Source organism: Zonotrichia leucophrys, chromosome 1 (assembly GCF_028769735.1).
Source record: "Zonotrichia leucophrys gambelii isolate GWCS_2022_RI chromosome 1, RI_Zleu_2.0, whole genome shotgun sequence".
Lineage (NCBI taxonomy): Eukaryota > Metazoa > Chordata > Aves > Passeriformes > Passerellidae > Zonotrichia > Zonotrichia leucophrys.
Window position 1 is genome coordinate 95374325 of NC_088169.1, and position 22436 is coordinate 95396760.

At 47.6% G+C, this 22436-nt stretch overlaps 1 protein-coding gene across 1 annotated transcript; it reads left to right on the forward strand.

The window, feature by feature from the left end:
• The first annotated feature begins 4021 nt into the window (after positions 1-4021).
• On the forward strand, positions 4022-15762 carry CD4 (CD4 molecule). The gene is made up of 10 exons (XM_064702882.1): positions 4022-4069; positions 10226-10350; positions 11877-12056; positions 12141-12284; positions 12511-12783; positions 13229-13591; positions 13718-13960; positions 14051-14169; positions 14406-14473; positions 15692-15762. Exons 2-10 carry the CDS (start codon positions 10290-10292, stop codon positions 15705-15707), a joined length of 1467 nt encoding a protein of 488 aa, XP_064558952.1. The 5' UTR covers positions 4022-4069; positions 10226-10289; the 3' UTR covers positions 15708-15762.
• Positions 15763-22436: the final 6674 nt, after the last annotated feature.

Sequence of the window (22436 nt, forward strand, 5' to 3'; positions counted from 1 at the left end):
TAGAAACTCCCCCAGGCACCTCCGTCTTGCCTGTCGCATTTCTCACATGTCCTTAACATGGGCTTGGGCTTGGTTAGGCTTGCTTTACCCTCTGTCACTTTTGGTGACACACTTCTGCAGGTTCCATTCTTGATTCCTCTGTCAGTGCCCTCCAAGCAGTCCCTGATTTCCCAGCACACCTGGCTCCATCAGGCTCCACCCCTCCTGACTAAATACAGGGGACTCCCTTGCTCATGAAGGACCTTTCTGGGGGGTTCCTGATTTTCCACTGTGATCAGCACAAGAACCTTTATGATATCTGCTTAGAGAGCCCTTTCTTGCCAGTTCAGGCCTCCAAGTTCCTGCAGACAAGTGTCTCCCCCCAGATTTCCCCATTTTTGAGGAACACAGCTGTGCTGGGGTGAATCACTGGGCCCCTCAGCAGCCAGTTTGTTGTTTCTAGCTCCCACATCAGGCACCAGAAATGCCCCTCGAGAGGCTCACCAGGTGTCAGCTATTCTGCTGCAAAGAGTACGCTCCTGGCCTTTGAAGCTGCTGATAGTCAGGTGCCTCAAGATCTGGTTTTTATGCTGCATCAAACACTTGTCCTTCCTTCTCTCCAATGCCACTTGGCAATCACTAATTTTCCAACACATCTGGGTATCTTTCATCTTTCAGTCTACAGAGAGCCCCCACTGATGTGCAGGGAACTTGGCTTTAAGGAGATGATCTCTGGAGGCATCTTGGCTTTCCAGTGCAGCCAGTTAAAAGGTCTTTCTCAACATCTGGTTTCTGAGGCCCCTTTCTCTCTTTATCTCTCACTTCCTTGGAGACCCTCAGTGTCTCTGCAGGCTGTGACCATCACCCAGCACAGCCTGGAAGCTGCTCCTCTCCGCTGAGAGGATCTGTTTCTCTCTGACACGAGCTTGCAAAAATATTGCTGGTGATGGGATTAGAGCAAAGAGAGACAGCGCAGAGTGTGTCTGCAGGGGATAAAGCAGGGAAACATGACAGCCCCTGCTTGGTGGGGGCAGAGCTGTGTGCAGTGCTCAGGCTGTTCTCACTGTGCTGGGGGGTCACTGTGTGATGCTGGATGAGCCCCCTTTCCCCAGGGGTGCAGTACAGCAACTGCCCCAGCGAGGTGAGAACCAGACTTGCCAAGATCCTAAAAACCAGTTAAATATTTATGAGGAATATTACATTCAGAAGAGAGACTGACTGGCTAATATTATTCATCCCTTCTGGATTCTGATGTTTAATTAATGCTTGCAAAGTGCTTTGAGATGCTTGGATGAAAGAGATACAAACACGTCACTGCATGCTGTGACCCTTGGTCCCAGAGGCACCTGTTCCCCGCACAGCTGCAGCAGCTCCAAGAGGTGGATCCCCACCCTAGGGTGACAGTGGATCCAGAACAGGCATTCTCACAACGTGACAAGCCTGAGGCTTTGTCACCTCAGACCACAGCCCTGCCTCTCCTTGCAACTCTGCAGCAAGTTCAAGTGCATTTTGCAAGCCTTACCCCTTCAGGGAATGCTATTTCTGGTAGATATTTGCAGTGACATAAACCAACTGTTTAAAAACAAGCCAGTGTTTCTGCATTATAGCATGCTGGAGAGACAAAACGCCAGCCAGACTCTGTACAAACTGAAGCATCAGCTCAATGCCTCAGATCCCCAAGCACTGAGATGCCAAAGCTCTACAATCCCAACCTGAGTTTTCTTAGCACTGTTTTTTCCCACAGGACATCCCCTCTCTGGCAGCTGGGGACCAGAAAGGACATTTCTATTTGACACATGTGAAAGAGTTTTGAAGATGCTGATGGGCTATGTCAGGTTCTTGCCAGAGAGCTCAGAGTGTCTCAGAAAAGGGCATTCCCAAGTTCTGGACACTAGCAGAGTGTCCATCCCATCCCATCCCATCCCATCCCATCCCATCCCAGTTTGTATCCCACATAGGGATAGGACTTCCTTCCACACTGGGAAGATCCTGTCTTATGCAGGTGGCTTCCTCTCTGAAGCAGGACATCATCTTTCTCCAAAGTCCCAATCAATGGAGAAGCCCTTGCGCTGGAGGCCCGATCACAGCGGTTCCTGTCACAGCTGGTGGCACACAGTGAGTCTCTCTGCTGTGGCTGTCTGTCCCTGCTGCCCCCAGAGCCTGGTTGCACCTCGCAGCCCCATCCTCACACACAGGGGCAAGTCACTGCCAAAAGGAGGAGAGTGGGTGGCGCAGAGATGAAATCTCAGCCATGTCTGGGGCTCAGTGGGTTTCCGCCACCTTGGCTGAGGCTGGGATTCAGAGAGAGAGACCAAATGTGGGTGGGAAACCACAAAAGCCCCCTCCTCCACCCTACAGAGAAGGGAAACAGCTGAGATTCGGTCGTGGTGCAGGTTGGTTCAGGTTACTTAAGAGTAACCTTACACTGGCTTTACAGGGCGAGGTTTTGGTACTGGAGGGGCTGCATCAGTGGCTTTTGTGGGACGTGAGGAGCTGCCCCAGGTCAGTCAGAGCCCCCTCCAGACAGCCCCAGAGCAGACCCACTGCAGACCAAGGCTGAGCTCATCAGTGGTGCTGGTGGCACCTTTGTGACAGCGTGTTTAACAAAGGGTAAAAAGTTGTGCACAGCAGCTGTGGGAGACAGGAAGGACAATATGTGGGAGAAGCAGTCCAGCAGACACCAAGATCAGGGGAGAAGGAGGGGCAAGAGGTCTCCAGGTGCCAGAGCCAAGATTCCCCGGCAGTCCATGGAGAGTCTGCACTGGAGTAGGTTTTCTGGCAGGAGCTGTGGCCTATGGAGGGCCCACACTGGGTTCCTGGATGAGATTGTCTAGCACCCTGCCCAATCACACCTTGAAAGCCTCCAGCAATGGCAACTCTGTCAAGTCCCTGGGGAGGTTGTTCTGGTGACTGATTGTTTTCACTGTCAAAAAGGTCTTTCTAATGTCAAGATGAACATGAAGAACTGCAGTCCATGGGAGGAATCCACATCAGAGCATTTCTTGAAAGACCCCACAGTGCAGCAGAGGAACAGCATAAGCAGGAAGAAGCAGCAGAGATGAAGTGCTATGAACCGACCACGACTCCTATGACCTGTCTCCTGTGACACTTTGGGGGAGGAAGGAGGGGTAGAAGAGTCAGGTGTGAAGTTGTGAAGTTCAATCTGAGGAGAAAAGAGGGGTGGGAGAAGTTTTTTAAAGTTGTTGAGTTTTTTAAAATTTATCACTATGTTTGTTTTTAATTAGCCATAAATCTATTTGTTTGTTTTTAATTTGCCAAAAATTAAATTAACCTTTCCCCAGGTTAAGTCAGTTTTTCCCGTGACAGTAGCTGGGGGATATGTCCTTGTCCTTATCCTGACCTGAGAAGGTTTTTCACATCTTCTCCCTCTGGCTTGCTGAGGGGGAATGAGAGAGCAGCTGGGTGGGTGCTGGCCGACAGCCAAGGAAAAGCCACCACTGCTATAAAGAAAATATTCCCTCATGTCACCCTAAATCTCAGACAAACTGCACAGACAGGTGGGGCTGGGGTCAGCCCTCAGAAGTGCCTCCCCTTCGTGGTGGTGCAGGAGACAGGCTGGGAAATGGAGCTCAGGTGGCTCTTACAGAGTGCGGGAGGCGTGCGCTGGGTGTGGATCTGATCAGCTAACCTGTTGTTTGTCAGCTTTCCTCCCCAGAGGAGCAGAACCATCTCCCAGCCGTCCATGTCGAGGTTCCAGCCCTGTCAGGGCTTCCATCAGCTGCCCCGTGGCCAATAGGCTCTCTCTGTTCCGCACACTCATCCTCCCCACCGCTGCCATGGCTCGCCTTCCGCCCAGGTCCATTTCTGCCCACACCCCGAGTGGAAATCACGTGCCTTTGGAAAAACACCCTCTGCCCAGAGGAGTCACGGGTGTCGGCAGAGCCTGGACGGGCGGCAAGATCTTGCTGCTGTCGTTCTGGCTGGAGAGGAGGAGACATCAAGGCCAGCCCTACATCTGCTCGTGAACATCAACTTCGTTCCTCTTTTGTTTCAGCTGTAGTTGGGTGAGATCAACTACGGCAGGTGACAAACACAAGGAGCCAGAAACACAGAGGCTGAGAGAAAAGAGGTAAGGAAACTCTTTCTTCTGCTAAGAGGCCAGCCTGTTTTCGGGTTTTTTAATGCTATGAACTTTATTACTCCGCTCAAGTTGCTGTTTCTGCACGGATGGATTGGTTTTGCCCCGCTTAAAGGTCTGTTGTAAAACCATCTTAAACCTTTGACTTGATAATACTTCTGGCCGTGCAATTCTCCAAGGCCTTTTAATTTTAGCTAAAAACTGTTTGACTCCCTGGAATTTTCGCTGAAAGAGGCATAAAAAAAGGGAGTTATGAAAAGCTCACAGCCTGCGGATCTCATGGATCTTTTAAACCCATATATAGGGAAATACGTCCTATATGAGGGCCTGTCACTGGTGACTGCATATCCCCAAGGGCTGCAAATGCATTGGGAAGCAGCCCTCTACCAGCTGCCACTTGCTATCACCTTCTCCACGTACCCTGCAGGAAGGGGAACTTTATTCTAAAAAAAGCCTGCAAAAATAAGAAGATGCCAGTCTCTAGCTAAGTAAGGATGTCTACTTACATCTGTACGTGTTGAGACTGGAGGGGTCTGTTCTGCTAATCCAGGCTGACTGGCTCACTGCCTGACACTAGCTGCCAATGCAGCCTGATCCATTAGCTCAGGGCTGAGTGAGCAGGATTTCTTGGAAAAAGAGGGATCCTTGCAATTTCAGGACAACAGAAAAAGGATCTGCTTTCCCCTTACACGGGCTGCTGTGCTGTTGAAAGCAGGAGTTTCATTTCTGGTTGAATTTTTCAACTTTCAGGTGGTATATCCTGCTCAGTCTCCATCAGCCACCTCAGATATTCCTCCACATGAGGGCTGAGCTCAGGTTACTGCTCAGTGCTCTCCACTATGAACTCAACAGCCCCTGGTGCAGGTTGGAATCATAGGATCACAGGATGGCTTGGGTTGGAAGGGACCTTTAGAAAACATCTAATTTCAACACCTCTGCACAAGCAGGGACACCCTCCACTAGACCAGGTCACTCAAAGCCCCTTCCAGCCTGGCCTTGAACACCTCCAGGGATGGAGCAGCCACAGCTTCTCTGGGCAACCTGTGCCTCAGCGGTCTCTGAGTAAAATATTTCTTCCTAACACATTTGATCATTTGATTTAAACCAGCCCTCTTTTAGTTTAAAACTGTTCTTCTTTCTCTTATCACTATCTGATCATCTAAAAAGTCGCTCTTCCTCTTTTTTATAAGATCCCTTTAAGTACTGAAAGGCTGTGATGAGGTCTCCCTGGCTTTTCCTTTGTCCTCCCCAGTGTCTCACAAACATGTCTGCCTGCAGCACAGCAGGGCTTGGCTCATCCAAACTGAGCATCCACCTCACCCCCACTAGAGGTTCTTGAGCACCCAGGGACGGTGCCCACCTGATCTGTCACAGCCTCTCGTGGGGACCCTGTATTCACCAGAGCAAAATTAAGGAGGGGTGATACCCAAATGTCATCCCAAACACATACAGGGCTGGGAAGGCTGATGAAGGAGCTGATTTCAGAGTGCCTCACAGTTCCTTGATTAGTCACAGCCTCTGGTGGCTTTGGCAGGTCTTGGCTTCCCCTCTGGCCAGAAGGGAGCAGCCTGGGCTGCAGAGATGGAGCCACTTCTTGCAGCCTCCACGTGGTTCCAGGCATGTCACTGGGCATGGGGTACCTCATGGCTGAGGGGAGCTCAGCTGGTGCTGACAGAGCGACATCCCCACCCTCCTTGTCCTGATGGTGGGACCTCTCCTGGGGAGGATTTAGTGGCGGCTCCAATGGCTCGTGGGTGGTGGGATTTTGAGATTAATGGCAGGATGGCGAGTGTGTTGATTTCAAGGCCAGTCCAGGCCATAATTCAGTGGTTACTTGAGATAGTAATGGTTGTTCCTAGGAGTAAGTTAGTGATAAAGATTAGTTTTTCCTGGGGGCTCATTAGCAGGGGAAGGAGTTGAACTATCATTTTCGGGATAGCTTGTTTAGCTGACCCTACTAGAAAGTAATATAAAGGAAGTATGGAGGGTTTTTATTCCTCTTGTGTAGGTTCGATTCCTGCTTTTCTAAGTACTAGGCTTTCCATGTGACCCCATGGATCCTGCTCCAGCGCCTTCCTCTCCCAGGGGCTCCAGTGGGGGGATGGCATCTGCTCTTGGATGAGCAGAGATGCTCAGGAGGAAATGCAGGGAGGGTCAAACAGTCCAGGGAGGCAGTAGGACCATGAAATGATCCTCACTGCTGTCATAACATTGCTCTCTGCTGGCTATTTTCATTGCACTTTGTCTCTTACCCTGCCCACTGCTCGCCTGACGTTTGCTTTAACGTCAAGGAGTAAATTCAAAGAAACCACTCTTTGGTAAAAGAGCCAAGTCAGCTTTGTTTCAGAGTTTTAAACTGAGAGGAAGAGAGGTGAAGCCCTTTAGCCCAGAGCCCCACAGCTGAGGCCAGCTCTCGAGCAGGGCATGGCGCAGCTGCATCCCAGGGCCCTGGCCCGGCGGGCAGCGCAGGGGAAATGCCGAAATGCCGCAGCAGCGGAAGCCGAGGTGTGGAGCCCTGTGGGGAGGGAGGGAGGGCTGGGGGCCCCCCACCCTGAAAGAACAAGCTGCTGCCAGATCAAAAGCACAGCCACAAACAACAGCGAGAGAGGAGAAACCAAAACCACACTGCGAGAAAGAGGCGCAGGAAAACACAGAGAAAAGGAGATGGCCTGCTCTGCATCAGGAGCGGTTGCTGAATTTTTATTTGTTGGGGTTTTTTTAATTTAAGTTTCCTCCTGTGTCATGCCAGTGCCAGCCTGTGGAGAGGTCTCTGTTGCCATCACCCACTGGGGTTCAGTACTGAGGGGCTGCCAGCCCTGCTCTCAAGCAGATGTTCTCCAGGCATGACTTGGTCCTGCAGGCATCATTCTCTGAGGCAAGCTCACTCACTACCTCAGCTCTCCTTTTCCTATCCCTCAGAGAAGCAAGGATCATTAAAATAAGTCAAGAAGGAAATTAAACCAGTTTAATAAGAGGGGGAAGTTAAAATGAAAAGGAAATCAATGTTCACTTGGGAGGGAGCCCTGCTCCTCCGTTGCTAGATGTGCTAATAAATCAAGTATGCCTGGACTGTTTCTGGCACAGAGGCCAGCTGGCATGAGATGGTCTGGGCTATTAAACTCACTTAACCTCTAAAATGAACTGGCCACATGCCAGCCACCTAATGGGAGAGGTCCCTGGCCCATGCTAACACCTAAATGCATCCCAAGAGTTGCTCGGGAGAGGGAGAGTTGTCCCCGGCCAAAAATGTGTCAGGAAATGTACTAGCAATTTAACAGGACTGATGAGTATGTTCCAGTGCCTGGGGACATTCTGTGACACCGCTTAATTTATGAGTACCACCGTAAGATGCAGCTGGGCTGCCTGTAAGGAGGCTGTGGGTCTGCTAGGAGCATCCGCTAATGAGAGCAGCTTGCTCGCTTAACACAGCGGAGCCTTGCTCTCTGAGATCTGTAAACTTCGGAGCAGCCTTGCCTGGGATCTGGCCTGGAGGGATGCAGAAGGAGATAGAAAGGCAGGGGGGAATAGGAAGTGGCACGCATGAGAAGCAGAAATAAGCAGGGAGAGAGGGAAAGTGTGTAAAAGAAATCCTAGCTGAAGGCAACCCATTTTCCCCACTGATTTGTAGCATGTAGGTGGTAACATCACACTGTGGAGATCTGCCACAGAAATACAAAGATTATTGTGAACAAAGTGGGGATGCAGGAGATGTGAAACCAAGAGAAGAAACAGAAGAACAAAGATGCATCAATCTGCATCTACCAAGATGCACAAGGTCAGCAGTTCACCAGTCCCACAGTGCTCTGGTTGTGTGGTTTTGCTCAATAACCAGGAAGCAAGAAGACAAAGAGTAAACTGAAGCCATATGACAGGAGAATAGAGATTCCCAGTCAAAACAAAATTATGAGGTGTGACTCAGCGATTTCATTAATTTTTACTTGTTCCATTACCTTCAGGTTTTATATAAAGTTTAATGACTTAAAAAATTTGAAACCCATCACTGAAGTGTTAATTCACAGATATTACTTTAGAGTGGGGGCTGACTTTTTCATCCCACAGGAACAGGTGATGTGAGATTTCACAGCAGGGATGAGGTTCCTCCTGTCACCTCAGGAATGGATCTTACTCAGGGCCCCGTGCCAGTTCTCAGTTATCGATGTTCCTTCACAGTGAGATGCATACAGATGCCTTGTTAGTGCCCCTTTCTTTATTCTGTAGCTTAACCCAGCAAACTGCTTCCTCACTGCCTCTGCATCTTGTTAGGAGTGATCTCCAATCATCCGCACTCGCTCCTTTGTTTTACAATTTTTGCAGAAAACAGCTCATGCAAATATTTCCTGGACTGGGGTGGGATTTTTGTTTTGCACGAGGCAAGCCACAAGTCTCCTCTGACTGTGTCTTTGCCACCTGTTTCTCTTCTGATGGTGCATATGGCTGCTGTCTTGTTCTTGCACACATATTTTTCATCTGTGCATGTCTGTACATGGGTCTGGATGTCAGATGTTGTGCTGACCTGATCTCCATTTAAATGTAGTGCTGATGTTTTCATCTACTCTTTGATAGCTCCACATGCTCTGATCATTAAATTAATTTCGGTATTAAATTATCCTCTAATAGAATATATTACACTTAATATTGCACATCGTACATATAAATACTGTGGAAAATTATTCATGCATTTCTTTTGAGTTTAATCCCATTAAGACTCCAGCCTTCAGTCTGTCACACGCCTGACATGGGGACTGCCTGCTTCCAGAGAAGTGAGGTCACCTCACTGGCTTGCTCACTCCCCAGGGCATTTAAGCTGCTTGGCTTCCCTTCTGTGGTTTATGCCTTGGTTTAGGGATGGAGAGCTCAGTCGTGTCCTTGTGCCAGCAGCCATGGTCCCCCTCACCTTGTCACCCACCCGGCTGCAGCTCTTACCAGCACTTGGCCTTTGCTACAGTCAGAAGCTGCATCTAAATTGATAACTCACTTTAGCATGACCATTAGCTTCCAGTTCCCACTTAAGGTTTTGCTACCATTAATGCAGCTTCTTCTTGTGGACCTCATTCCTCCCTTCTCCCCATACTTTTCATTTAATAGTCCTAAGAATTCAAGCAGAATTGAATTCTGTTCTTTCCAACATCCGACTTGCTGGTTATTGAGATTTTTAAGGTAAGAAGTTTTAAAAAAAAGCCCAAACCTGAAGAAAAATAATAACAGCCTAAAGATGGCTTTAATCATAGCATCACAAAATTACACAGAAATATTTAGATAGCAAGGGACATTGGGAGGTCTCCAGTTAGTTCTCCTACTCAGAGTTGAGTTGACTATAAAACTACAACATGTTGCTCAGGGCTTGACAAAGCAACTTCTGAGCGTCTCTGATGATGGAGACTGCCTGGCATCTCTTGGCATCTATTCCACTGCTGAACCACCTTCAGTGGGAAGAAAGTTTTCCTTCTATCTAGTCAACATTTCCCTGCTCAACATATGGCTGCTGCCTCCTGCTCCTCCCCTGGGCACATCTGAGAAGAATGTGGCTTACTCTTCTAGGTAATATCCATTAGATAATGGGAAACTGAAATTAGATCCTACTTTGGCTCCCTTCTCCCTGTCAAGCCCAATTTTGTGCCTCTCCCTGTAGGTCAGGTGCTCCAACTTCCTCACCATGTCACCAGCTCTCCACTGAACTCCAAAGTTTGTTGGCACTCTTCTTGTACTGGGGGCCCAAAACTGTACCCTGTATCCTAGATGAGACCTCAGGTGTGCCAAATAGAGAGAAATAATTACTTCACTCTACTTCCAGCAGAGCTGGCTGTGCTCTCGCTAATGCAGCCCTGTATGTGTTTAGCTTTAATCTCTGCAAGAGTGATGATAACCCACCATAGAGAAGTAAAAAAGCACAGAACTCTTGGCAGTATAAACAGCTGCTGCCTGATGAATGCCAGAAACCTAGGGATGAGTAAAATGAAATGTTTATTACCAAACTCCAGGGGCATGCTGCAGATGGATTCTTTGCTGAAACAAAAGGCTCTGGTGACTTTCCCAAAAAGCTTCCATTTTCCTGTGCTGAGGGATGGTGGGAGCTGACTGGGAACACAAGTCCCATCCATCGAGGTCTGAATAATCAAACATTACTAACAGAGCATTTGGGTCTTCCAGGATAAGATCCCTTGGCAGTGGCACCATTTCCAGCCCTGCTCTCCGGGGAGGAGCATTCCCAGCGATGAAGTCGAGTGGCACAGCCCTGAGCTGCACGCGTGCTGCCCTCCTGCTTCTGCATCTGGGTGAGTCCTGGGCCCTGCAAACCCTCGTGGTTCTCACAGCCTTTTCACAAGCCTCACAACCCTCGGTGTATTTCCAGGCTCTTTCTGATGTGTTCTGTAAGTTTCCTCACACGGTTTAGCTTTGGGACTGAGGTTGTTCCCAGCCCGCCTGCTGAGCCTGCCAGCCAAACCCAGGGTTTGGGGAGCTGCCCCACAGAGGTGCAGGAGTGGGGTCCTGTGAGAACCAGGATACACACCAAGCAGAGTGGAAAATATGCCCTCCACATTGCCTCCAGCTGTCTGGGGAAAAAACATATCTGTGATGCGTAACCACATCTGTGATGTGATCTTCAGAATCTCATCACAGATTTGCCCTTGCAAATGGAATACTACTGGCTTGCTTAGCTTGACTGCTAATGTTATAAGCTTTGGTGGATTTTTTAGTGCTCATTTTCCAAGAAAAGAAAAACAGTGAATAAGGCCAAGCCTGCATTTTTCAGATACTCAGCTTTGATTCTTCTGGTCACAGAGAAAACATTGGAAATCTTTTGTGCATCCTAGAACCAAGTGAAAAGCGAAAGATACCAACTTCTTAGTAACATTTCTAATTTCACAATTAAAGACAAAATCATAAACTTCTGTAGTCCAATGTGCAATTACCGAAAACTTGTTTGGGTACTGTTGCAGGTGACCTCTTAGGGGGATGTAACTTCTGGCAAACCCTAAGTTAAACTCATGTAAACTTTTAATTTTACACTTCTGTAGCTCTTCAGTACTCACGTCACCTCAGGGATTTGCAGGTTAAGCATCTCTGAGAGCTTACCAGCAGTGAGGCAGGAGATCACAATCCTGTTATTCCCAATCTTTCCTCTGGCAACTCCATCTCTTTCTTAATGTCTCCTGCAGAAACCTTCTTCACAGTGAAGGAAAGGAAATTATTCTCCCAAGAAACAACTCCTAATGTTTCTTCAACATTATAGAACCTATTTCTTTTACTGTCACATAATCCTCCCAAGAACAGGAACCTGACATTAGGACAGCCTTCTTTTTTTCTTTTTTTACTTTATTTCTTCATTTTTTTGTATTTTCAGTCTTCATCCATGCAAAAACTGGAAGAAGGTGTGAGCAAATTTGTCAGTGCTGCATCAAGTGTTGACTGGGGAGTGAAGGACAGCTGACATATGCTGTCCTTCATTTGCTACCAGTAGAATAACTAAGTCTTATCCAGTGGAAAAGGGTTGTCTCAGTAAAATTGTCGACATTTCAAAATTATGAATGATGGTCAGTCCACCATAACTACTGGTATTTTCCCTTTTTTCTGAGTGTATGTGAAAGAGAATAATCAGGTAATAAAAGAGCTCGACTGATTGATTGATTGATTGATTGATGATATAAAGGAGTGACAAATTCAGAAATTGAGGATAATTTCATTGTCTGGGAAAGGGAGGAAAAATATCAACGTATTTTTGAAGAGCTGGGAATTTTTTACAGAGCCACCCTTCAGAAAGAGAACTTACGCCTTTTTTTGGGTGGGCATTGACTTTCAGGCCTGACCTCCAGTATGACTCAGAAAAACGAATTCCAGACTGGGCTTGTAGGAGGGGAGGTGACCCTGAACTGCACAGGCATACTTCCTGAATCACAATTACCTCGGGACTCAGTTGTAAGATGGAAGTACTCTGATACTCTTCTATGGCGTATGGAAAATAATCTGAGATATTGGAGAAGTAAGGCTTCCCATACATTACCCCTTCTCCCTTCACACAGCTGAGAAACCTCTTCCCTCCTAACCAAGCCTATTTTTTCAAAAGAACCATCTTTCATTGCTGGCCGGTCTGACATCAAGATGCAATACAAACAACTGAGCGTGAGGGATTTGAAGCTCTCCGACGCCGGCATCTACACCTGTGAATACGGCACTCACAAAGTCCACACCTCACTGCACATCGTTAACTGTGAGTGAGTGCAGGCCTCTTGGTCATCAGGAGAGATGGGGACCCTAGAGCTTGGGGAGACCTCTCTGCTGGGATTCTTTATCCAGCTGCCTTTCTTCTGTCTTGGGCTATCACGGTTCATTTCTCCTCCATCTCCAGAGCACAGTGTCTCCATGTTCTCTTTGCTGTAACACTTGTGTCTCTCTTCCAGGAATTTACTTACTGCCTGTGCATTTTCTTTTTACAGTGGAAATCTCTTTGGATGGGCATTTTCTGCAAAATGAAGAGCCTAAGCTGATTTTAACTCAAAATTCACCCAGTCCTCTACCTGATCTCAGCATCACATTGTTTGACAATAACAATAACAGAGTGACACCAGAAATACAAAAGAAGAACCTTCAAGAATACATAGTGAATTTAAAGAAACTGGAGACTATGGACAGTGGGACCTGGGTGTGTCAGATTCATTCAGACTCTCCATTGATTAATCAGAACATCTCCTTTCCTGTGAAGGTATTAGGTATGTGACAACAGAAATGGAACTCACACACAGGCTTGGGAACCACTGCTCCCTTCAGCTCATGAGTTTAACTTTTAATCTCCACATTCCAAGCACTGGTGCTCCAGGGTTGACTTCCCAGGGCTTCCAGCAATGCAGCTTGGGGCTTGTTCTGCTGCCTGAGCTCTGTTCTACTTTTGCACTCATTTTTCTCTCCAGGCTTGGTGAGGAGAAGATTCTCCTTTCCTCGGGGTCTGTTCTTCTCAGCTCTGCTGTGCTTGGAAGCTTTGGATCTTTCTGCTGTCTTATTCTTTCTCTGTTTAACCTTCCTGGAAGATGTCATGGCTTTTCTCCAAGTCCTTTTTAAACTGAGTGCAGCGTGCCTCACTCCGGATCAAGGACAGACATGGGGAAGCATAACCATGGCTTTTCCTGCCTCTGTATTTCTTGTCTCTACTAAATTCAGGTTTTCAGAATCCAGATTTGGAAAGAAAGTATGCAACTGTTGATAGTGCTGTCATCTTGTCCTGGCGTCTGAACTCCCAGAAGATAAAATGGAAAAAAGGTTTCACAGGACAGATAAATTGGAAACAACAGGAAGGTGCAGAATCTCATGAGCTGCTTGATTTTGACATCACAGCAGAAGAACAGCTGCATGAGACTAAAAAAAGCAACAACTTGTTGTTTGAGATACCTGAAAGCAAACCTGAAAGTCACATAGAAGTGAAGCTCCCCAAAGTCCATTTCAATCACTCTGGCCAGTACCAGTGCCAGCTGGAGTACGAAAGAAGACATGCACAGAGCAAGATAGAGCTGGTAGTGATGAAAGGTGAGAGGAAGGAAGAGAAGTGGGTCATGAAGAGGAAGAGCTACAGAAACCTGCAAGCACCAAAAGCACGGGGATGGCCCCATCTTCCCATCCCCTCACTCACATGTCCTTGTCTTGCCTTTACAGTCTCAGCTAACCCTGCTGGGCCACTCTCCAGAGGGGCCAGTGTGACCCTGACCTGCCAGGTCTCCGGACCGCTTGCACCCGATGCCTACTTGAGCTGGGAACCTGTGAATGGCTCCAAGATGGACATTAAGAAATCAAAGCAGCGTGAAGTAAAGCTGGAGGTGACCATCAGCACTGCAGGGCTGTGGAGCTGTGACCTCATAGAAGGCAGTGACAAAAAGATCAGCTTTCGCTACCACGTGGGTATGGAAATTAGCATCACATCCCTGCCCCGACCCTAAAGCTATAAAATTCTATTTGTTTCTGTGTCTAAATATTTGTATCCTCCCACAGAGGAAGCTTCTGTTTGGATTATCAATGTGATAATTGGAGCAAGCATTGGAGGCAGTTTATTGGCGTTTGCCCTTGGGTGCCTGTGCATCATCAGTGGTGTACGCTGGCAGCGGAGAAGGGTGAGCCACGGTCCCTGTGAAAGGTGCAGAGATTACTGCCTCTCCAAACCACAGGAGGAGTCAGATTTCCTGTCTGGGTGCAGGACAGGACAGACAGTGGGTCAATCCTTAGACTCAAGGCAAATTTTAGAGATGGGCAGTCTGCAGATGTCAGACAGCACTTTACTACCAACTTCAGAGAAAGCATTTGAAGCATAAAAATATCCAATTGTTCTTTGTCCCTTCTCTCCTGGCAGCAACGAGCAAAAAGGATGGCACAAGCAAGACAACACTTGCTGGAAAACAAGACATGTCAGTGTCAACAGTAAGTGGCGATGAGGGCACCCAAAATGGGCAAAGACTGTTTTCAAGAGAGAGGAGCGGGATGACTGAGCGGGGCAAAATTGAGCTTGAGCCTCTTTGGTGAAACGGTACAGCTGCATTTCAGCATTTTCAGCTCTTACTCATGTTAAATCCTGCTTAAGAGTTATGAGCTGTGCTAAATCCCACACCCATGGTAGCACTGTAGCTGGAAAACTTTTGAGCAGAGTTGTTTCACTCAAATTATCTTGGTGTTGAGAGATGTTAGCCAAACCCAAGCAGGAATTCTAAAGTCCTTCAGTAGGGTCCACAGTGAATCTGAGATCTGGATATCAAGGTTGTGGAGGTGGAAGGCACAAAACCAAGCACAAAGATGAAACATAAATTTTAAAAATCCATGATGTCCATAATTTAATTCCAGCTCTGCTAGAGCATTGCTGGACTGCGTTTGGTGAAAATTGCCAATAACCTCCCAGGAGTAACAAAAGAGGAGGGAAAAAAAAAATCACAGAACAGTCTGATTTGTACCCTTTCCTCAAGGCCTTGGGTGATGTGAAATAAAATACACCATCATGTCATGACCCTTTTCATGGGAGCAAGGATTTCTCAGCAGAGAAGCTGCCCTCTTCCATGTCTTTCAGCTTATATGGTATCAGGCATCAGAAGCAGCTGTTGGAAACACTGACAGCCATTCTGTCATTGGAAGGGGAGCATGAAGGGAAGTACAAATGGCTGCATGAACAAGCTCAATGAATATTTGGGTACAGAACCAGACTTCTGCTTCATTTTCACCAGTGACATTGGCAAACTGTGATAGTTTCACCTAATTTTTTTTCACTGTCACCAAGAATTCAGTGAGAATGTTTATTGGCAAATACTGCATCACAGCTGGGATGTATATGTGATGAAGAGCATAACATGTCAAAGAATTCACCTTGTTTTCACCTACATTTTATCAAGGTTAAAAAATAATCCCCATAAAGAGAGGACAAGGTCTGTACAGATACATCAAAATCTAGATAAATCTGTGCAGTACAAGTGCTGATACAGCTGTTCTCTAACTCTCTTTGCCAAGTAAGCAGCTCAGAGTAACTGAAACCCAAACTGCAGCCGTGTGGATGCTCAAGTAACTGTTTGCATCCCCAGCTACAGAGGCAGGCAGTCATTCTCTATGCAAAAAGCAAGTGGGGGGTGGTACTCACGTAGTACTTTTCTCTTGCAGCCGGCTGAGAAAGTGATACTGCAGCACTGACATCACAAGGACTAATGAAGTCTCTGCCTGTACATAACCACCTGGCAGCCCACAGAGCTCTGTGAATCCATCTCCCATTCTCTGTTCTAATGAAATTCTTTATTCCTTCATCATTCCCCCAGTCTAAAGCCATGGAGGGAGGTTGTCTGGCTAGGAGCCAATGGACCAGACAAGAAACCCCGAGGGGTTATGATTGATCCTCAGTTCTATAATGAGAGATGCTGAACAGAAGATATGTGTATATACACATACACACACATATATATAATATGCTTGCATTTTGTTCATGTACTTAATTTGACCTTCTTGTGGAACCAATTTTATGAGCTTCTTTTATCTGCCTGAGCGACAATAAATTACTTTGGGGTTGGGAGTTATTTTTTGCAAGCTGGACTACATTTTTTTCTGAGCCACTCTTGTCTGGTTCAAATTCACATTTCTCTCTTTCCTGCTAGGATGTGAAATGCTGATTTTCACTGTCTCCAACCTCCCTGGCTGCCATGAGCCTTCCTTAATGCACCAGGTCTTTGCTCTCTGTGAAACCTCTGTGTCCATGCTCCTTTGCCTTTCCTGGGCACTCTGTGCCCTACATATCTACCCCTAGACCTACATACCTGCTCCCCCATATCTATGTGTCTGCCTGTAGCTGTCACCTCTCCCACAACAAGCTAACAAACAAGTAAAAACAGCACAATCAGTGGGATAATTCAGCACTAATTTTATCAGGAGGGTAGCCCAGGATACCAATAGATTCTGGAAGTCAGAGCCTGAAGAAGTTCTGAATGTTGATCTAGAAGGTAAGTTTGGGAATGGTATGAGAAAATAATTGCCTAGGAGAACAAACCAGCCTTGAACTGCCTAGTCCCACAGAGTGCAGAAAGCAGATGCTTCTGAGAAAGCCACTGGAATTGTTTCTCACCAAATGACCCCCTTTTTTTTGGCTCAAGGAGATGAGAAGAGGAACTGAAAAGCCCAGGAAATTTCAGATGGAACTAAAAGCATGTTGCAGAGATGACAGAATGTCCTGAAAGAAAAATGCTGTTAAAATATGTACACAGCAGTCTTGTGTTTATAGAAGTTACTCCGCTGTCTGTCTGCTAGTGGCAGGTCGAAAAGGCCTTGAGGTCCTACAGCTGTCACTGGCTGCAGTCCTGGTTTGTTTGTCTGTGCTGGCCTTGCTGGGGACAGGCACAGAGGGGCACTGGCTGTGGGAAGGGCTCCCTGTGGTGAAGACCCTGGGAGGGATGTCTGCTGCTGCTGGAGGAGGGGTTTTCTGTGTGTCTGTCACGCCAGCACCACACTGTTACTGACAGACAACAGACAGGCCCAGGCAGCACCTGTGAGCCCAGGGAATCCTCCAGCCCACAAGCCCTGGGGTGGGCACACAGCCCCAGGCAGCTGTGGCAGCAGGTGTGGGCCCCACTGGTATCAGGCCTGCTCCTCCACCATCATCCTCACTCAAACAGGAGTGACAAAGGCCTACACCAACATCACTTTCCTTCCCAGAGCTCGTGCTTGCATGCACATGACTACATTAATTGGGAAAAACCTGCATGTCCTGGTGCGTGCAGCTGCTCCTCCTGCTCCTGAACTGCCAGGATACCTTGGGGGCCATCAATCTGCTAAACAAGGCATCATCATGGCTTAAGGACACGTCCATTTTAGGAGCTCTATGTGGGAAAATGAGAGCAAAGTCAGGGGTGGTCTGTGTAATGGTCATGCCAAACTGCTTGGCACAATCCCCTCAACAAAAAACTACCCCTGTTTCTGCACTCCAGACCCTTCACCTTAAAGAACTGCTTGAGTTCCCAAACTCACATGGGTATCTGGAGCACAGGGATTGTCCTGTACCACCTGATACCTGGATGGGACAAAAAAATCAGGCTGGGTGAACATCTGTTGGGAGCTCCTTTAGCACTGCAGCCATCTCCAGCAGTTCAGATGCTCACCTGAGGCTCTGACAGATGAACCAAACGCTTCTTCACCCCAAACCACCAGCCTTGACTTCTTCAGCAAGAGAATCAGCCTGACAATAAAAGACTGAGCTAACAGGGCTTATTAAAAACCTTGTGTCCCAGTTTCAGCCAGCGCAGAGTTAATTTCTTCTCAGCACAGGGTCCATCAAAGCTGGCCTGTCCAGGATAAAATGCATGGGCAGCAGACAATGCCAGCAGCAGTGCTGGGAGAACTTGGAGGTGCCTGAGCTGCTTGACAGCTGTCAAAGCCAGGATGCAGCTCTCCTCTCTTGCACAGGCTGGCAGGGGCATACTGAGTGCTCACAAGTGACCAAAGGTTCTGTCCCCAAGCACAGCTGGGCAGCTGGGACCCACCTGCAAAGAGCACTCAGGCTCACAGCCCTGCCATCGATGCAGAAGGTCCCAGGTGGCCTGGCTGGCGTGGCAGCAGATGTGGTGGTGCCACTGGGATGTCCCTAAGTGCTCAGCTGCATCCACAGATGCACAGCTTCCAGTTCTCCCATCGGCACGAGTGCAACAAAAATGATCGACCTTCCTCAACACTGCACAATTCCTCAGTGGCTCTCCTGATCTCAAAAGCTGTGACCCTGCCCTACTCTACTTGAAGCTCACCTGCAAGCATAAACCACTGTAAGCTCTAGTCTTATAAATCTCTCTTTTTTGGCAGCTCTCCTGTCTGTGTCTTTTCATTTTCCTCCTTTGTTCCCTAGATGCACAGACTGCCCTGATTGAGAGAAAAGTCATCCTCAGAGTAGGTCCTGGCTGGGGTTTGCTTTCCATGTGAGTGCAACACTGAAAGCTTCATTGTGGGCTTCAAGGCAGCACAGAGGTAGAGATTCAAACCAGATAAGAACAAATTTGCACAAAACATGTCAAAGCAGATGAGTTCCCAGCTGGAATGGAGTGCAGATACATCTTGCCCAAGCCAGGACTTTACAGGCTGTCTTCCACATATCCTGGCTCTCCTTCTCAGGAAGTGTTGGGGGCTTCTCCCTTTGCTAGGTGCGACAAGGGTGTATCTACATTATGCAATAGCACAAACCACAGCAATAAACAACTCTGCAAAGCAGCAAACACAACGACAGACTTATTTTATCATGTGGTGACAGCTCATCAGAGTAGCCCTGAGATGATGGCATACATGGCAATACTTACAAAATGACAACATCAGCAAGAGCCCTGTGTAGTGATGTGGAAACACCGCAGAAAGCATGAGTTTGGAAAAATATGTGAAGTGCTGAATTTTCCTATTACATCAGTCTTTCTGGTACTACAGTTCCCCATGTTTCTGGGCTGCAGAAGGGAGAAGCACAGGCTCCAGTCCTTTGGACCCAACGCATGGTCCTCAGTCAGGATCCACAGACCTCCTTGCTCCAGTGGAGGGAGAAGGCTTGGGCACAGCTGAGGATACGCTGCCCTGTCCAGTTCTGCTGAGCCAGAAACACCCGGGCTGAAATAACCCCGTCCCACAGCGCTGCCTCCCCCAGCCCCTCCTGCCTGCCAGTTTGTCTCTGCCCTGTGAGTGCAGCGTGAGGCGGTGATTTGGTGGATGCTGTCAGCCCGGATCTGCCGAGCCGATCCATGTGACTCATGCTCCCCGCAGGCTCTGCAGCAGAGCACTCGCATCCCTCAGCCTTCAGAGCCAAATGACCCTGCGTGTTTCTTTCCATGTTCCCAAGGTCTAGAAGGGAAAAAGCTGTGCACTTCAGCCTCTTCTAATTCCTTTTTATCTTGGGGATGGGAAGGGGGGGGGGATGGGAGAGGAAGGGCAGTATTCAGTGCCCATTTGAATGGCTCATTAGCCTAACACTGCTGCAGAGAAAGAGTAGCTTCCATCCACCCTTCTCAAAGGTGAGGGCAGAGCTGGAGTACCAGACTCTTCCAAGATGTTCAGCTTTGGACTGGCTCCTTTCTGAGAGTATTCCCAAGTGTGTTTCCTAGGAGGAAGCCCAGGGTCTGTAAGTGCACTCACCTCTGAGAAACACACCCAAACCACAGCCTTTGCCTCATGCATGTCAGCATCCTTCCTTGGCATCCCCCCTGAAGAAGCCTTTGGCTCTCCTTCAGTTCATTTTCCAGCCAGCTCGGCCAAGTCTTAGAGGTACTTCCAGATTTGGAGAATGAAAGGACAGCAGAATAAGAGGTGGTGGCAGAAATTGCCTCACTGGCAAGGCACCAAAAAGGAAGAAAGGAGAAATCCCAGCTCCTCAATGTTTCAGCACCAGCTGGCTCGTGTCAAGGTGCCTGTTGCAGGCTCCAGTGCTGGGAAGTCCCTCCTCTGAGCTTGTCCGTGTGCTGTGTGGAGATGAGGACTGGGCATGGACAGCAGGAACAGCAGTGCTGGCTGCGTGGGGACCGTGGCTCCCGAGGGGCCAGCACGCCACCTGAAACATCGAGGGGAGCCAGAGAGCTTCCCTGGCACGGGCCAGCTGCAGCCAGTATGTCAGCACTGCTCCTGAAAGCCCAGGCTATGTTTGAATTAAATGATTGTTCTGGCCTTGGGAAACTTCAAACATACCTAGAGAAGCTAGAGGTAAAATGAAAATTGCAATCCAGTGCTACAAATTTAAAGCAAAGAAGTAATTTTAGCTCCTTCCAGATATTGTGGGTTCCCAGACTAATGATTCAAGAGCTCCTAATTATCTTTTCTGTGTATGAGAACAAACAAGTAAGTGTTCGGTAATTTTGGAAAGCAGCATAATTAAATTCTGAAATGACAGTTTTACATCTCTTACAGACTGGAATTCACTGAGCTGGGATACCAGTGATGCCACAAGAGCAAGAGGGATGAAAAAGGGGTCCCTAACACTCAGGAGAGAAGAGACACAAAGCATTACACTGGATGGGAAGGGGGATGGGGGGAAGAAGGAGGACATACACAGCTCTGCAAAACAGCATGCAACATCACAACAGCATATATTTGACAAGGCTACCCTGGCAATTTCTTTTCTCATAGTAAATATCATATACAAATATTTATGCACATGACAGAGAAAAGAAAATATTTTGAGGGTGGTTGGCTGTGTAAGTAAAAACATTCAGTGGCAAATAGGCATCCCCAAGTCCAAATCCTAGTTTATACATTGTGAGCCCTAAGTATTTTTGTGAAGTTCATAACCAGCCCTAGTCATCTGTCTCCTCATGAGAGCTATTATCAATTGCCCATTCTGCAGATGAAATATCCGAGAAATCTCACTAAATCTTGCTGTATGGTGCTAGAAATAGAACCCAAGGTTTGGATATGACAAATCTACATTGCAGTCGCTGTCACTGGAGGGAGATGCTTGGCTGGGTTCTTGTTAGCCATTAACCACACCCTGCTCAGAGAGCCAGGAAGGATGCCAGGAAACCTGCTTGCAAGCACACCAACGTAGCCTCACAGGAGGCTGTATAAGTCATGTTGGGGCTCTGAGGGTGGATTTAATTGCATCCATGATCTGTGAGAAACATATGAAACCTCCCATGGTCCCTATCAAAGTCCTGAGTAAGAGCTGCAAGCCATCAAAACCCTGTGAAGCGCATTTGGCTGTCGTGTAAATGCTTCTGCTTTTAGGATTCTGCTGTTTGTTCCTTGGTTAATGAGCTCTGTTCCTTTAAGGATCCAAGGTACCTCTGGGAAGTGCATTTCCCTGGACCTGCAGAGCTGCTGTCCAGAAATAACTGATCTTTATGCAGTGAACTTTTCCAGAAACCATTTCATACCCCGACATTGTAACAACACTGTTTCTTCAGGCCTGGATGCCTTGGACTATTTTAGTGAGCTGAGACTTTAGACAGCAGGTTACTGGTCGGACTACAGCCTGACTCTGTAGGAATTAAAAATTGCTCCCAGCTGTGTCAGTCCTCTTAAGAGATCAGTCTTGGGGAGGGGAGGCTCACATTTCTAGCCTGGACTTCTTAGAGACACAGGGAGCTCTGCACTGTGAGGCTTCAGGATTTCCAGGTCTGACTATTGGTGCTCCTTTGCATGTGCATTGTCAATATACAGCATATACACAATCACAACGCCCCTCTTATAAAAACCAGTGAAACCAGATGTCTGGCAATCTTTAAAATGCATTTAGATGAGATGGATGGACAAGCATCTGCTTGGGAGTGTGACAGCCCTAGGGTAAGAGCTCTTCCTCCAACAGAGTTTGTTCTGTTCACAGTAAATCTTCAAATATTTTTTCTTTAATTCAAAGTAATAACCCAGACTAATTTGCAAACACAAGAAGCTTCCTTGAGACTGGAGGACTGTTCCCACCCAGCTCTGCTCACCAATTTCTGTCAGGTGTAGCCTAAGACATGAAGAGATGCTGGGCTGCAGCTGGTCCCTTCCTGTGTGGAAAGGAGGCAGGCAGGCAGTACAGAAAGTGCTGGAAGCTTGGTTTGCTGTTTCCCTGAGAGAACACGAGGATTTATTCACCCACACAAGCAGGCTAACAACTCATACTAAGGAGACTCAACTCCTGAATCAGAAGAGGACAGTGATGTGGAAGTTATCACATTAAGCAATTCATCCAAATGACACAATTGAAGCTGCACAAATGTTTACATTTGTGGATATAGACCTTCTCACTTCAAGGCATAAACCTCCTGCAAATGATAGAGGTTGAAAAACGACAGAGGGGGGACACTACTGTCCCTTCTCTCTTCTTTGGCTCCTGCTGTTGCTGGACTGGCAACTGAGCTGAACCCATCAAGACTGGTCCTCTGTGGGAAAAGCCAGATCATGGCAGCATTGTCACCACCTATCT

Coding starts and splice junctions, on each gene's coding strand:
- CD4 (XM_064702882.1), top strand. CDS start 10,290: ATGAAGTCGAGTGGCACAGCCCTGAGCTGCACGCGTGCTGCCCTCCTG. Junction 12,784..13,228: donor CTTTCCTGTGAAGGTATTAG/GTATGTGACAAC, acceptor TACTAAATTCAG/GTTTTCAGAATCCAGATTTG. Junction 13,961..14,050: donor CAGCTTTCGCTACCACGTGG/GTATGGAAATTA, acceptor ATCCTCCCACAG/AGGAAGCTTCTGTTTGGATT.